This window comes from Schistocerca americana, chromosome 3 (assembly GCF_021461395.2).
Source record: "Schistocerca americana isolate TAMUIC-IGC-003095 chromosome 3, iqSchAmer2.1, whole genome shotgun sequence".
Classification (NCBI taxonomy): Eukaryota; Metazoa; Arthropoda; class Insecta; order Orthoptera; family Acrididae; genus Schistocerca; species Schistocerca americana.
In genome coordinates this window covers 183597788-183613255 of record NC_060121.1, presented here as the reverse complement: position 1 = coordinate 183613255, position 15468 = coordinate 183597788, and the positions used below count along the sequence as shown (strand labels likewise).

Here is a 15468-nt window from a genome sequence, read left to right as displayed (position 1 = left end):
TTAAAGAGAATAGGAAACAAGAGGATTCCTAAGAAAATACACAAAATGGGTATGCGAAGGAAACTACCAAAAGGCAGACCAAGGGATTGATGGCTGAAAGGTGTGGAAGTAGGAGGGGGGGAAGGTGGGAAAAACAGGACTAGATGGTAAGACTTATGTTCACCAAGTTAGGCCTGGAAATTCTTCCATATGATGATAATGAAATGTTGTGTGACTAGGGCCTCCCGTCGGGTAGACCAGTCACCTGGTGCAAGTCTTTTGAGTTGGTGCCATTTCAGTGACTTGCACGGTGATGGGGATGAGATGATGATGATGATGATGATGATGATGATGATGTTGACGATGACGATGACACAACACCCAGTCTGTAAATGAAGAAAATCTCCGGCCCAGCCGGAAACTGAACCTTTGCATGGCATTCCGTTGCACTGACCACTCAGCTATTGGGGCAGACATGATAATGATTCTGAATCAGTTTACTTTAATACAGATCTTTCACACTTTACTGAAATGAAAGTTACTGACATTTCTCTTCGCTGGGTGCAGGGTTCATACACTGAGAAGGTGCTTAGTTTAATATTTTTCTGTCACTTTTTGTGTGTAAAAAAAAAACTTGCTGACTATAGTCACTAGGATGATTGGGTTCTTTGCCTTATGCAGGTCATCACAAGAATCCTGTGACCTGATCAACTAACTTGAGCCTTACATGTATTTTTAAGTGAACTCCATGCCTGGTATGCTCTTCATGATTACGCTTTTATCTAGCAGATGAACATGATTTAAAAAATTTTACACCTTTATGGGTTGCAAAATTGTATTACAAGTATTTTTTAACACATGGTCACTGTGGCAATGAAGCAAACTGGATTGGTTGGTTGGTCAGTTTAATAAAAGAGGGGGGGGGGGGGGGGGGGGTAGGGACCAAACTAGGAGGTTATCGGTCCCTTGTAACTAATAAAACAATGCCACAAGTGTGAGAATAAAACAGCCAAGACATATAACGCAAAAGGGAAAGAAAGGACAAACCACAACAATGAAGGAAAGGCAATGAACACTAAAAGGAACAAAAGAGGATAAGTAAACAACGGAGACGCAAGAAACAGAAGATAGTAAAACACGAAAGCAGATTACAGTTGCTGGCCGACCACGAGAATAAAAAGGAAAATCCAGCCACTCTGCAACACATTAAAACCTCCACCTTAAAAGCACCAGGGTGGAGGACACAGAGGGACAAAGAACATGTGCTAAAATTTATATCAAATGATAAAACCCACCCTCATGAATAAAATGTAAAACTGAATCAGCCAATGAGGCGTTGTCAGATAAAATGAGCGGCAACGAGTCCGGTAACCCAAGATTTTGTCGCTGGGCAGTCAAAGTGGGACAGTGCACCAGAATATGGGCCACTGTCAACTGGGTGCAACATCGACACTGAGGCGGGTCTTCATGGCGCAAGAGGTAACCGTGGGTCGCCCAAGCGTGGTCAATGCGGAGCTAGCAGAAGACAACTGATTCCCTGTGAGAGGCCTGCATGGAAGACTTCCACAAATTCAAAGTCTCCTTAATGACACACAGTTTGTTGTGCATACTGTTACGCCATTTTATCTCCCAACACTGAAAAACCCTTGGAGTAAGTCACAACGCAGGTCAGGTTCAGAGATGCCCATCTCCAGAAGCAGTTTCCGTGTAGCCTGTTTGGCCAGCCTGTCGGCAAGTTCATTGGCTGTGATGTCGACATGTCCTGGAGTCCACACAAACACCACAGAACGATGGGACCAGTCCAGGGCATCGATGGACACCAACAAAGGATGGTGAGGGGAGCACTGGTCGATAGCTTGCAGGCTGCTCAAGGAGTCAGTACACAGAAGAAACGACTCCTAGGGGCTTCAAAGGATATACTGAAGAAGTGCACGAGATATGGCCACCAGCTCTGCAGTGAATACACTACAGCCATCAGGCAAGGAATGCTGTTCAATATGGCCTCAGTGGACAAAGGCGAAGCCAACATTATCACCAGACATCGAGCCATCAGTGTAAACCACTTCAGAGCCCCGGAACACTTCAAGAATCGAGAGAAAGTGACAACGAAGAGCTGCAGCGTTAACGAAGTCCTTAGGGCCACGCGAAAGGTCCAGAAGAAGCTTCTGCCTACAGCTACACCATGGAGGTGTACGTGAATGGGCCTCGAGTAGAGGTGGTGAAGGGAAGGACTTCAGTTCAGACAGAAGCGATCACACGCGAACCACAATCATTAGCCCTGACCTGGGCCACCTATATGAGAGGTGAACCGCCGTGGTTGGAAAAAGAAGATGGTAGTTAGGATGATCAGGAGAGCTATGAATGTGTGCAATGTAACTGGCGAGCAGTTGTGCACATCTGATCTTCAATGGAGGGACTCCAGCCTCCACCAGTATGCTTGTCACCGGACTCTTCCTATATGCTTTTGTCACTAGTCTAACTCCGCAATGGTGCAATGGGTCGAGTAAAAGCAATGCTGAGGGAGCCGCTGAATGATAATCTCACTCCCATAGTCAAGATGGGATTGAACGAGGGCTTTGTACAGTTGCAGCAGCGTAGAGCAATCTGCGCCCCGGTTGGTGTTATTCAGGCAGCAGAGGGCATTGAGGTGCTGCCAACACTACTGTTTAAGCTGATGAAGATGAGGAAGTCAAGTTAAATGAGCATCGAAAACCAGACCTAAGAATCAATGTGTTTCCACTATAGTGAGTGGATCATCATTAAGGTAAAGTGCTGGTTCAGGGATGAACGGGACGACACCGACAGAAATGCATGACACACATCTACATGGTGGAAAACTGGAAGCCATGGGATAGAGCCCATGACTGCACCTTGTGAATGGCTCCCTGTAGACAACACTCGGCAACTCCAGTACTGGAGTAGCAGAACGAAATGCAGAGGCTGTCTGCATGCAGAGAAGGTGAGACGGAGGGCCCGACACCTGCTGCTTTATCGTTAATGGCCACTAAAAATAGAGAAACACTCAGTACAGAGCCCTGCGGGACTCCATTCTCCTGGATATGGATGGAACTATGGGAGGCACCAACTTGGACATGGAAAGTATGGAGCAACAGGAAGTTTTGGATAAAAAATGGGAGCGGGTCCTGGAGACCCCACTCATACAATGTGGCAAGGATATGATGTCGCCAGGTCCTGTCGTATACTTTATGTAAGTAAAAAAAGATGGCAACCATGTGTTGGCATCTGGAAAAGGCTGCTCAGCTGGCAGACTCGAAGGACACAAGATCATCAGTCATACAGCGACCCTGGCAGAAGCCACCCTGACATGGAGCCACTTGACTCCAGGACCCAACCCAACCGCCGAAACACCATATGTTCCAGCAGCTTACAAAGATGGTTAGTGAGGCTGATGGACCAATAGCTATCCACATCAAGTGGGTTTTTACCAGGTTTGAGCACCAGAATGATGGTGCTCTCCTGCCATTGCGATGGAAAGATGCCATCGCACCAGACTCAGTTGAAGACGCTTGTAGTCATATGAGAGATGTTTAATCATCTGGCTGTGGATTCAATCAGGCCCAGGAGCTGTGTCAGGGTAACATGCAAGGGCACTGAGGAGCTCCCACTCTGTAAATGGGGCACTATAGGATTCACTGTGGCGTGTAGTGAAAGAGAGGACTTTCCCTTCCAGCCGCCGTTTAAGAGTGCCAAAGGCTGGGGGCAATTCTCTTATGTAGATGCTTGTGCCAAGTGCTCGGCAATCCTGTTTGTGTCAGTAGATAACATGTCATTTACGGTAACACGAGGAACACCTGTTGGGATCTCATATCAAAAAGACATTTGACTTTGCCCAGACTTGGGAAGGTGACATATGGCACACAATGGTCGAGACTTCTCTCTCCCAACACTCCTGGTTCTGACATTTGATAAGCTGGCGAACGGGGGCACAGAGCCGTTTAAAGGCTATGAGGTGCCGCAGGAAAGGGTGCTGCTTATGCCACTGTAGAGCTCGCCAATGCTCCTCAATTGGTTCGGCGACATCCGCCGACCACCAAGGGACTGCCTTACACCTCGGGCACCCTAAAGAGCGAGGGATCAGGTTTTCTGCTGCAGAAACAATTGTTGTAGTGACTCCTTGAGTAGTTTGCAAGCTGTCGGCCAGTGCTTCCCTCACCACCTGTTGGTCACAGCTATCCAGGACGCTCTTTCATTGATCAATGTGAATGCTCATTGGTTTTAATTTGGACCCCAGGCCATGTTGGGATCCCTGTCAATGAACTAGCCGATCGACTGGATAAATTGCATACTAACAGGCCATCTCTCGTTATTGGCATTTTGGAAATAGACCTTCGCTCGGCATTATGTCATCAAGGATTTGGGACTTTGGAATGCACAATGGCACACTCTTTCTTCACCGAACAAGCTCAGGGCGATAAAGGATTTTACAACAATGTGGCCTCTCGTAAAACCTCTGTCGCCCTTTGCCAGCTCTGCATCAACCATACTTGGCTGGCTCACGGTTATCTCCTCTGTTGTGAGGACCCCCCCCCCCCCTTCCCCCTCTCTGTCGTTGTGGATTGATGTTGATGGTGGGTCACCTCTTACTGGACTGTCCCGACTTAGCTGCCCAGCAACGGGCTTTGCTGTCCTGATTTGCTACCCCTGGCATTAGCTGACGATGCCTCAGCGGCTGATCTAGTTTTAAGATTTCTTTGTAATGCGGATTTTTATCGCGTTATTTAAGGATTGGACCTTCAACCTTATCAGTGGGTGGAGGGGATGGCAGGCCGTCTTGCTCCCCCCTTCACCCCGATTGGACTGGCTTCAACTGGGCTTAATGTTACTATGTGGGGGAGATTCAACAGTGACAGCAGAGGTGAACATTTCCCAGTCTGCCTTATTTAAAGCCCATCTGGGTATGTGTCCTGGGACATGACGCTGGGGCAATGACAGGAAGATGGGGAAGTGGTCACTAGCACACAGGTCGTCATGTGCTCTCCAGTGGATAGATGGGAGAAGTCCTGGGCTGCAAATTGATAAATCAATGGCTGAGTAACTACCATGAGCCACACTGAAATGTGTGGCGGCCCCAATATTTAACAGGCAGAGGTTGAGTTGTGACAGTAAATTATCGACATCTCTGCCTCTCTTTCATCGTCATGAAAGATACCCCACGAGCTCTCGAACATACAAGGTACCGGGGCAAATAAGATCTACTGCCATCCTTAGCCTGACGTTCCTCCCATGGTGTGGCCAGGGAGGGGAACGATTTGGGGTCGTACTTCTGTGTGTTGAATTGAGCTCATGAATGCTTACAGACTGTTGGTGTTTCACCACCAGCAAGAGATGATGGACTACACTTCATCGCGTGTCATCTGCCTTGATGCCACCCAATCTGTCCAGGGACCCTCCCCACAGGTGCCACCCAGCCGCAGCAAAGACCAACTGGCAGGATGGTCATTGCCAGGCGTTTCGATGCCTAACGAGGATGGGTATTTACCCCTTGGCATACATGGGTAGTTAATGGCACAGGCATCAGCAGAGCAATCACTGTGTGGTCAGGGGGCTACAACCAACAGGGTACATGGTGGCCCCACAACGGACTGGCTCAAAGAAATCCATGGTCATCGTCGACGCAGAAAGCAACACTGCATAGTGCATGGTGGAAAATGCACCCAGGAAGGTGTCCTCGACCAAGAGATAGAGAATGAGCGGGACTGAAATGCGACAACGAGAAAGTGGGCTAAAGATCTCAAAGCACGATGGACACGATGCACCATGTAAGGCGCCCTTCCCCAACTGGCTCGCTCTTTGGGAAAATTTTGAAGAATGGAGGTCAAACCCTACAGGGGACCATCACATAAAGACCGAAATGTGTGAAACTCCTTTTAGTCACCTCTTACAACAGGCAGGAATACCTCGGGCCTATTCTTACCCCTGGACCCTCAGGGGGGGAAAGCAAAGTAGAAAGTCAAATTCTGTTGCAGATTAGTGTTTATCCCCCTTACTCCCCCCTTGAAGGCAACGACATTTAGAGGAGTCAACACCACCACACTTTCATTTGGAAAGAATACTTGTAAATAAACAATAACCAAGTCATGATGCTAAATATGCTTTAGATCAAATTCCAAGTTACAGAGTTATTTCCTGTCATCAACTACAAACTGATTAGGCAAATTACTTTTAGTTAACAGATATTATAAAGAAAATTCTTTGAGTGCTTGAAAGAATACATTAGCAAAGTAAATATCTTACTACTGATATACTATCTAACTAATATATTTTATAAATAACTTCAAATGAATTATACCTGTGAACAATGCCGCTGTAACCTGGTGCCTGGTCGTCAGTTATGGGTCGGAGGAATAGTGAAGCATACTTATGCGTTGCCAATCGACCATATACCAACATTATTGCCTTCTTCCATGCCTTATATTCTCGTTCATCCTCCCTATGTAGTATCAGTACAGAATTATATTTAAAAACAGAAATCAGAGATTTATAGTGATAATAGTGAAACAAAAATATGTACAGCAAAATGTCACCACAGGAATGGATTGAACGATCAATGTTCTTCAGAAAAGAACAATTTAAATGTTAATTTAGTAAACACATTTCACACACAAGCCTCAAAAAATGTTCCAGAGAAACTATTCTTTAACTGACATTCATGTTTTAAGTACCTCCAATATTGCATGTGATACTTGTTATTTTCACAGTGGTTCTGTGGACAATGAGGTTTCTGTGAAATAAGATACAGTTGCCAAAGTAAAGTGAAGAATGCCACCTAATACATGGAAGTGGAGATTTAGTGCACTAAATGAGATCAGATGTATTTCTCAGCATCACAATTACACTACTAACTACCCCCCCCCCCCCCCCCCCCCCCCCCCTCTCTCTCTCTCTCTCTCTCTCTCTCTCTCTCTCTCTCTCTCTCTCTCTCTCTCTCTCTCTCTCTCTGTGTGTGTGTGTGTGTGTGTGTGTGTGTGTGTGTGTACGCGCGCATTCACTGACATTAACATTCCATGATAGGTACCAAGTGACAAAATATCTGAGGTAGCAAAAGGATTAACTATTGGTCTTCTGTATACAAACTGGTTTTAACCAATCTAAATAATGATGTACGGAATCAAATAATGTAAGGACCCAAACACTGAGAGTCTCCATATTGACTGTGTGTACCATTGGACTGTATGCCTTGACCATTATTTCTAAATTAATGTGTACATAGATGTTGGTGGAGGATGGTGTTTTACGCTTGTACAAGAGAGAAGAAGAGTAACACCATTTATTTTGTGAAATTTTAAAGTATCAAAATGAAATTTTTGATAAACGATAGTATACACAGGGGGCACAATTTTGTAACATACTTACCTCTTAATCTTGTATCAACTGAAAAATTGAAGCAAGCATGTTATCATGTTATTAATTTTTTAAATGAACAATGTACTTTAACATTAATTAAAAGCTCTTGAAAAGATAAGTACAGTGATTTACCATTGTTTAAAAACAATGCAGTAATGCTTTTTAATGCTTCTGTATGAACTTTTCTCAAAAGCATTGTGAGAAAAGTGCTGAAATTGAAAGGTAAGGCAGCCAGAATCAGATAATGTGCTGTAACCACCACCAGGTTGGGCTTCTCAGGCCAGGCTCTGTCATTGTATCAAGCTTCTTTTGTTCACTTGTTTCCATAAATGCTCATGAATATGAGTACATATACACATGTGAAATAATTTTCATAAGATTCTTTTGAAGTGCTAGAAGTTAGCACAATGTTTCATTCACAACACTACTAGCTGACACTGCATCTACGCCATATAAAGAAGAGCCATCATGAGTCTCATTTTATCTAAGTAACACAGGCTTATCTTCTTGCTGTATATAAAGATGGAGCTTGTTACGAAAAGCCCATCTTATGGATTTTACACTGCAATAAACATTACAGCCACACTGCTCTTCAACACATTTCTTTCAAAATAGTTCGTATCTTTTATATAGGAGAGTAGGTTCCGGGTAATAGGTTGAAGGTGTTGGTCCATGAGAGCAGAGATTCTCTCAGTGGGGGCACAGTAACCAGCCACAATGGGGCATCCTGGGTGGTTAGGTTTATTGACTTTAGAAAGCATGTAGAAGGTATTGGTGCGGGGACTAGTAGGGGTGAGTAGAGAGATGGACTCTGGGGAGAGGTTCTGGGATAGGCCTAAGGATTTGAGTAGTGACTGAAGATCCTGCTGGATTACTGCAATGGGGTCACTGTGGCAGGGTTTGTAGGTATCTGACAACTGGCGGAGTCCTTCCGCCAGGTAATCCTTGGGGTTCAAAAACAACAGTTTGTTGGTTGGATTGGAGAAGGGACCAAACTACGCAGTCATCAGTCCCTCCAACCTTGGAAAAACTGAAACTGATGAAACCTCACACTATAAGTGGGAACTACAATGGCCCTAAAATTACAAATTATTGACAGAGAAGGAAGGAAGAAGGTGGAAGAAAAGAAGAGGGAAAGAAAGTGACTAATGACAGGGGCATGAAGGAAGAACAGGTAGACAAGACAGACACTCAAGATGAAACAGACCCCATAAAGAAAGGAGTGGGAAGGCAGATAGCTTGGGTGAACCACCAAGCCCAGTTGAAGCCAGTCCAATCGGGGTGAAGGGGGGAGCAAGACGGCCTGCCATCCCCTCCACCCACTGATAAGGTTGAAGGTCCAATCCTTAAATAACGCGATAAAAATCTGCATTACAAAGAAATCTTAAAGCTAGATCATCCGCTGAGGCATCGTCAGCTAATGCCAGGGGTAGCAAATCAGGACAGCAAAGCCCGTTGCTGGGCAGCTAAGTCGGGACAGTCCAGTAAGAGGTGACCCACCGTCAACATCAATCCACAACGACAGAGAGGGGGAAGGGGGGGGGGGGGGGGGGGTCCTCACGACAGAGGAGATAACCGTGAGCCAGCCAAGTATGGTTGATGCAGAGCTGGCAAAGGACGACAGAGGCTTTACGAGAGGCCACATTGTTGTAGAATCCTTTATCGCCCTGAGCTTGTTCGGTGAAGAAAGAGTGTGCCATTGTGCATTCCAAAGTCCCAAATCCTGATGACATAATGCCGAGCGAAGGTCTATTTCCAAAATGCCAATAACAAGAGATGGCCTGTTAGTATGCAATTTATCCAGTCGATCGGCAAGTTCATTGACAGGGATCCCAACATGGCCTGGGGTCCAAATTAAAACCACTGAGCATTCACATTGATCAAGGAAAGAGCGTCCTGGATAGCTGTGACCAACAGGTGGTGAGGGAAGCACTGGCCGACAGCTTGCAAACTACTCAAGGAGTCACTACAGATAGTGAAGGACAGTCATGAGCAGAAGCGGACATGATCAAGTGCGCACAAGATGGCGACCTATCCTGCAATAAAAACACTGCAGCCATCTGGCAAGGAACGAAGTTCCGTGTGTCTCGTACAGGTTTAAGCATAACCAATGTGACCAGCAACCATGGAGCCATCAGTATAAATCACTTGTGAAGCCTGGAATGAACTGAGGAGACAGTAGAATTGGTGGCAAAGGGCCTCCTGAGGGACAGAATCCTTTGAATTGATGGAGAGATCAAGACAGAGCTGTGGCCAAGAGATGCACCACGAAGGAATACGCGCGTGAGCGGAAAAAAGAGGTAGTAAAGGGAAGTGTTGGAGCTCAGAACAGAGTGACTGAACGCAGGCAGCCATGGTAAGCCCACATTGTGGCCACCGCCGCAGGAGGTTGATCTCTGAGTCTGGGTAAAGGAGACCATAATTAGGGTGCTTTGGGGTGCAGCGAATGCGGAGCGCATAAGATATCAGCTGTTGTTGGCGCAAAACTCGCAGTGGTGGAATCCCTGCCTCTGCGTGAAGGCTAATCATGGAGCTAGTCTGGAAGGCACCAGCCACAAGTCGCACCCCACAAAGGTGAATGGGGGTCTAGTATCTGCAATGTTGAAGGTGACGAGAACCATAGACAGGACTCCCGTTGTCTAAATGAGACCGGACCAGAGCTTTGTACAATTACAGGAGAATAGAGCAGTCTGCACCCCAGGTAGTATTGTACAGAGATCTAAGAACACTGAGATGTAACCAGAACGCCCTCTTCAGCTGGTGAAGATGAGGGAGCCATGTCAACCATGCATCAAAGACTAGACCCAAGAAGTGATGGGTGTCCACCATCTCGAGACATCGGCCATCGACGAACAGGTCTGGATGGGAATGGACTGTACGGCAATGGCAGAAATGCATGACACATGACTTGGACACCGAAAACTGAAAGCCATGGAAGAGTGCCCAAGATTGCGCCCGGTAGACTGCCCCCTGTAGACAGCATTCTGCAGTGCCCATGACAGAGGAATTGATGTAGATGCAAAAATCGTCAGCATACAAAGAGGGGGACAATGTCACCCCAGCAGCTGCTATCAGAACATTAATGGCGACAAGAAAGAGAGGGACGCTCAGCACGGAACCTGGTGGAACCCCATTTTTTTGCCGATGGGAAGTGCTGTAGGAGAAACCAGCTCGGACCCGAAAGAGCGACAAGAAAGAAAATTATGGATAAAAATGGGCAGAGCACCACGAAGGCCCCATTCGTGAAGGGTGGTGAGGATGTGGGGGCGCCATGTGGTGTCGTAGGCTGTATGCAGGTAAAAGAAGACTGCAATGAGGTGTTCCCGATGGGCAAAAGCCAACTGGATAGCAGACTCCAGGTGGACCAAGTTATCCACAGTGTAAACCACCTTGAGCTGATGACAAAAGGTCACGGGATTCAAGGACCCAAAACAGCTGCGGACTCACCAGGCATTCCAGGAGCTTGCAAAGGGTGTTGATAAGGCTAATTGGACAGTAGCTATCCAACTGAAGAGGTGGCTTTCCAGGCTTCAACACCGGAATAACAATGCTTTCTTGCCACTGGGTAGGAAATACCCCCCAACTCCACAGATGGTTGAAAAGGGTCAGTATATGACGGTGGCCAGCCCCCAATAAGTGTTGCAGCATTTGTTTATGTATCCAATCCGGTCCAGGAGCCATGTCGGGACAAAGGTCGAGGGCATTGGTGAATTCCCACTCGCTAAATGGGGCATTATAAGGCTCCAAGCAGTGAGAAACAAAAGACAAAGGCAGGCTCTTTGAGGAGGAGGAACGTGGGCGGATACTAAGTTGATGCAGAGGCTTGGGCAAAGTGTTGAGCAAAATGCTCTGCGACAAAGTCCAGATGGATAAGGACAACACCATGCACAGAAATTCCTGCAACATCGGTGGGAGGACAATGGCCAAAAGTTCGCCTGAGTTTTGCCCAGACTTGTGAAGAGGGGGTGTGCAGTCTTATGGCAGCCACATATCATTCCCAGCAAATCCGTTTCTGAAATTTGATTAGGTAATGGACCCGGCCGCAGAATCATTTAAAGACCAGAAGGATAGCAGTAGAGGGTGCTGCTTGAAGTGTTGAAGAGCACAGCGGCGGTCTTTTTATGGCCACAGCAAGTTCCAGAGTTCACCAAGGGACCATTTTCCAACGGGAGAAACCCGAGGAAGATGGGACGGCTGAAACAGCTGCGGAAAGAGTGGCGGCAGTCAAAGTCTGTGTAGACTCACGTGGCAGCGACCATTACAGCAGTGTTGATAAGTCATCATGGACACCCCATTGAATGGAGGGAAGAAGGCCGGGACTGCAGATAGAGAGGTTGATAGTAGAGAAAGTGCCGTCGTGTGACTACCTCAAAGAGGATTGTGGGCATTAAAGTCCCCTAGAAGCAAAAGGGAGAAGGTAGTTGTTGAAGAAGGGTGGTTAGGGCAATGGATGTGGGTGGCCTGTCGGGTGGGAGGCAGAGATTACAGATTGTGATTGGAGTGGCCAGATGGACCCAGACAGCAATTGCTTCCAGAGTGGTATGGAGGGGAACCCATTTATTAACAATGTCCTTGTGGACCAAGGTGCAAATACCACCAGAAGCCCACAAGGGGCCAATTACGTTTCGTCAAAGCGTGGAACCCCCAAAGGGTGGGTGATAAGAATTGACAAAATGGGTCTCCTGGAGAGCAATGCAAGCAGCAAAGGAGGAAAGAAGGGGTTGCAACTCCGGGAGGTGATGTAAATAGCCATCACAATTCCATTGGATAATTCTCAAGCTGGAGTCCAAATGGGAAGCGAATGGACTGGAGCCAGTCACGCCACCGAGTCGCCATCCATCACCGATAAGGAAGGGGTAATGCCCATATAGGTGCGGTCAAACTCCGTTGGTTCATTGGCTGGAGGAGGGGAAGGTGGCACCTCAGGGTTACTGGAAGGGCCTTGCCCTTGTTGTTGTGTTTCTGCTCCTTCTCTTGTGAAGGAAGAGAAGGGCAGACTGCAGCGAGGTCAGGCATGGAATTACACCTGGTAATCTTGGCGCCCACCAGCCGCAGATCGCGCGGCCTGTGTGGAGCTGCAGATCGTCCTTTCAGGGGGGTGCCAGGAAGAGGAGTCCCGAGAGGGAGCTCCAGTACCAGCAGCTGCCGAAGAAGGGGAGCGCATTGCTGATGAGGGAGGGGGAGCAGCATCCGAAGGGGTTGGTATGGGTACTGATGGGGAGTGGGAGAGTGAGGGTGAGGCAGAAGGTGTGGAGTGAATGGGGCGGGGCTGGGAAGAGGAGGGGGTAGGAGGGGGAACGGACGTAACTGAAGCAAAAGTAGAAGTTAGAGGCACGGGATGGAGCCAGTCATACTTTCGACAAGCCTCGGTGCAGGTAAGTCGATGTAAGGTCTTGTACTCTTTAATCCGTCATTCTTTCACATACACCGGGCATGCTGGCGAGTGTGGAGGATACTACGCATTATAATTTACGCACATTGGCGGAAGAGTACAGGCACTCCCCTCTTGGAGGGGGTGCCCACAGTCACCACAGAGGTGATCATTGGCGCAGCGGGAAGACATGTCCAAACCGTAAGCAATTAAACTATCTCATCTGTGGTGGAATATAAGGTTTTACATCACACCAATTCACCATCACCTTTAGCTTCTCCGGGAGGGTATCCCCCTCGAAGGCCAAGATTAAGGCACCTGTATTGGTGTGATTGTTTTTAGGGCTTCACTGTACACGGCGGATAAATCTGACTCCTCGGCACTCTAGGTTTGCACGGAGCTCCCCATCAGTTTGGAGAAGAAGATCCCGGTGGAAAATGATGCCCTGTACTGAGTTCAAAGATTGGTGGGGTGTGACGGAGACTGGGATGTCACAGAGATGGTCACCAGCACATAGGGCTTCAGATTGGGCAGCAGAAGATGTCTTTATAAGAAAGAACCGGACCGCATTTTACCCATGGATTCCAGATCGCCATGCTTATCTTCAATCGTCTCTATGAAAAACAAAGGCTTGGTCATGGCAAAACTTTCGCCGTATGTCCTGGTACAAACCAGATACCAAGGGAAAAGTTTCAACCCAAGCCGGCGAGCTTGACACACTTCTCAGAGGGTGGCCAGGGAGGGGAATGCCGAAGGATCAGAAGAAGGAGTGTCATGTCTTCTATCACTCTTAAAGAAGGCCACAGAATGGCCAGGATGTTGAAGCTTTTGTCGCTTCATGTGCAAGGCATCCGCCCTAATACCACCCACTCCAACCAGGGGCTCACCCTGTGGGTGCCACCCAGCCACAGCAAGGGTCGTCTGGCACAGTGGCCATTGCCCCAAAGTGATGCGCATCGACTCTTGTCATACACAAGGTGTTAACAGCTCAGATACAATCAGTGTGATCCCTGTGTTGTCAGGAGGCTCAGCCAAGTGGGTATTAACAGCCCCACCACACGGACTGGCTACCATGCTGGTGACCTAGCAAGAAGGGGGCCAGGATGCAAGGGGAAATGGGAGGGGAGGGGGAAGAGGAGCCTGGAAACAAGGTTGGGAGTTCATCCCCAAATGGCTCACACTGAACGGAAAATGTTGGAAACGCCAAAAAGGAGATGGAAACAGCAAACTAAACAATAGCACATACCAAAACTAAGCCGGCAGGATAGCCAGATCGATATGAAGAAGTCCATTAAGAGGGAAAGGAGGGGGCAGGGAGAAAGGAGCAAGGACAGTGAAGGAGAAGAACAGGGACGGTACTGCAGTTTGGAAAAATGAAAGGAGACTGCAATAGCTCGGGGTCCTGTGTGTGCCACACATGTATCCACAAAAGGGACTGTGGGCCCCCAGGGGGGTTAAAACAACAGTGGTTGAGCTTTTGTCCGCAGGTAGGATTATAAGGTCACGATCAGTTTTTAGATGGTCGACTGCAGTTATTTCTGCAGCTGAAAGGTTAGTTGGCACGTGGAGGAATTTGGGGAATGATTAGTGAAGCAAGGTTCGAGGTTAAGAAATTCTGGAAAGTTAACAGGTGGTGGTTTGAGGGCAGTGGGGGTAGATCACTTTTGAATGGAGGAGTGAACTGAGTTAGGCAGAATTCAATATTGGTCTTTAGTTGAATCTGATTGGTAGGGCTGGTGGCGACAAAGTGTTTTCACTGTAGGGACCGGGAAAAGGAGAGAAAGTTTTTAACAAGTCCTGCACGATTGATTTGGGAGTGGGGCCTTTGGAAAGGACTGATATTTATGTGGGGCTAAGACTTCTGTAGGAAAGGTTCATGTCTTTGTTGCAGGTCTGTTTAGGTTGTGGATTCTGTGTGGTGGTGCCAGGGAGTTTTGGAAGGTGGGGTAAGTGTAGTAGGCCTGCGAGACAGGGTTTGTCAGCTATGAGGGGATGTGGAGGAGGTTTCGAAGTTGTTGTAGAGCTGGTGGACAGTGGTACTCCATGGCGGGAGAAGCAAGTGGGCACAATGGAGAGCTTCTTGAGGTGGCATTGTGCGTGTTGCTCCAGTTTCTGCAGGGCAAGAATTTCATTGTGTGTTATGGGTTCCAGGAATTTGGGTTTGCGTAGAAGGAGAATTTTGTGGATGGAGAGAAGGCACTGCAAGGAGGTTTGTGTTTGGTTGATATGGTTTTGCAGGACTATGTTTGTTAGGGGTAAGGATTGGTGGAATCTGAACAGGTGGAGGTCGTTGTGGAAGGAGGGGTGGCAGCCAGAGATGGGTAATTTGATGGTAAGGCCATTAAAGGGGATTCCACGAGCCAAACAACAACGCAGGAACAATACATGGGACTGGGATCGGCCTAGGGATAAGGAAACATTTCTGTATTAATGCAAACGGAAGGAGCGAGGATCCATGGTGATGGAAAAATGCGAATAATTACGTAAATAATATAGAATTATGTCTGAAAAATTTAGCACCAATACATCCAAATACATGTGAAAAATCACGAAAAGGATAAAATGGATGCAAAAGGCAGAAGCAAGACAAAATCTGAGGGAGTTGACAATAGTGAAAGGCAAAAACTCACTCAAACTGGCGAGAAGTCACAAGGATCAAAGTAAGGGGGGGGGGGGGGGGGGGTGTTAGGGAGGGGTTCTTAGGATGAGTTACAATACCGTGTGGCACTAGAAACATGCGGGAGTTAACACAC

The 15468-nt window shown here is 47.4% G+C and overlaps 1 protein-coding gene across 3 annotated transcripts in view; it reads right to left on the bottom strand.

The window, feature by feature from the left end:
- Positions 1-15468, bottom strand: part of LOC124605611 (bromodomain-containing protein 8) — a 277718-nt gene that overhangs the window by 42662 nt on the left and 219588 nt on the right. For all 3 annotated transcript variants that reach the window (XM_047137415.1, XM_047137416.1, XM_047137418.1), the window contains exon 15: positions 6290-6430. In XM_047137415.1, coding sequence (XP_046993371.1) covers positions 6290-6430 — 141 coding nt within the window. The remainder of the gene's footprint in view (positions 1-6289; positions 6431-15468) is intronic.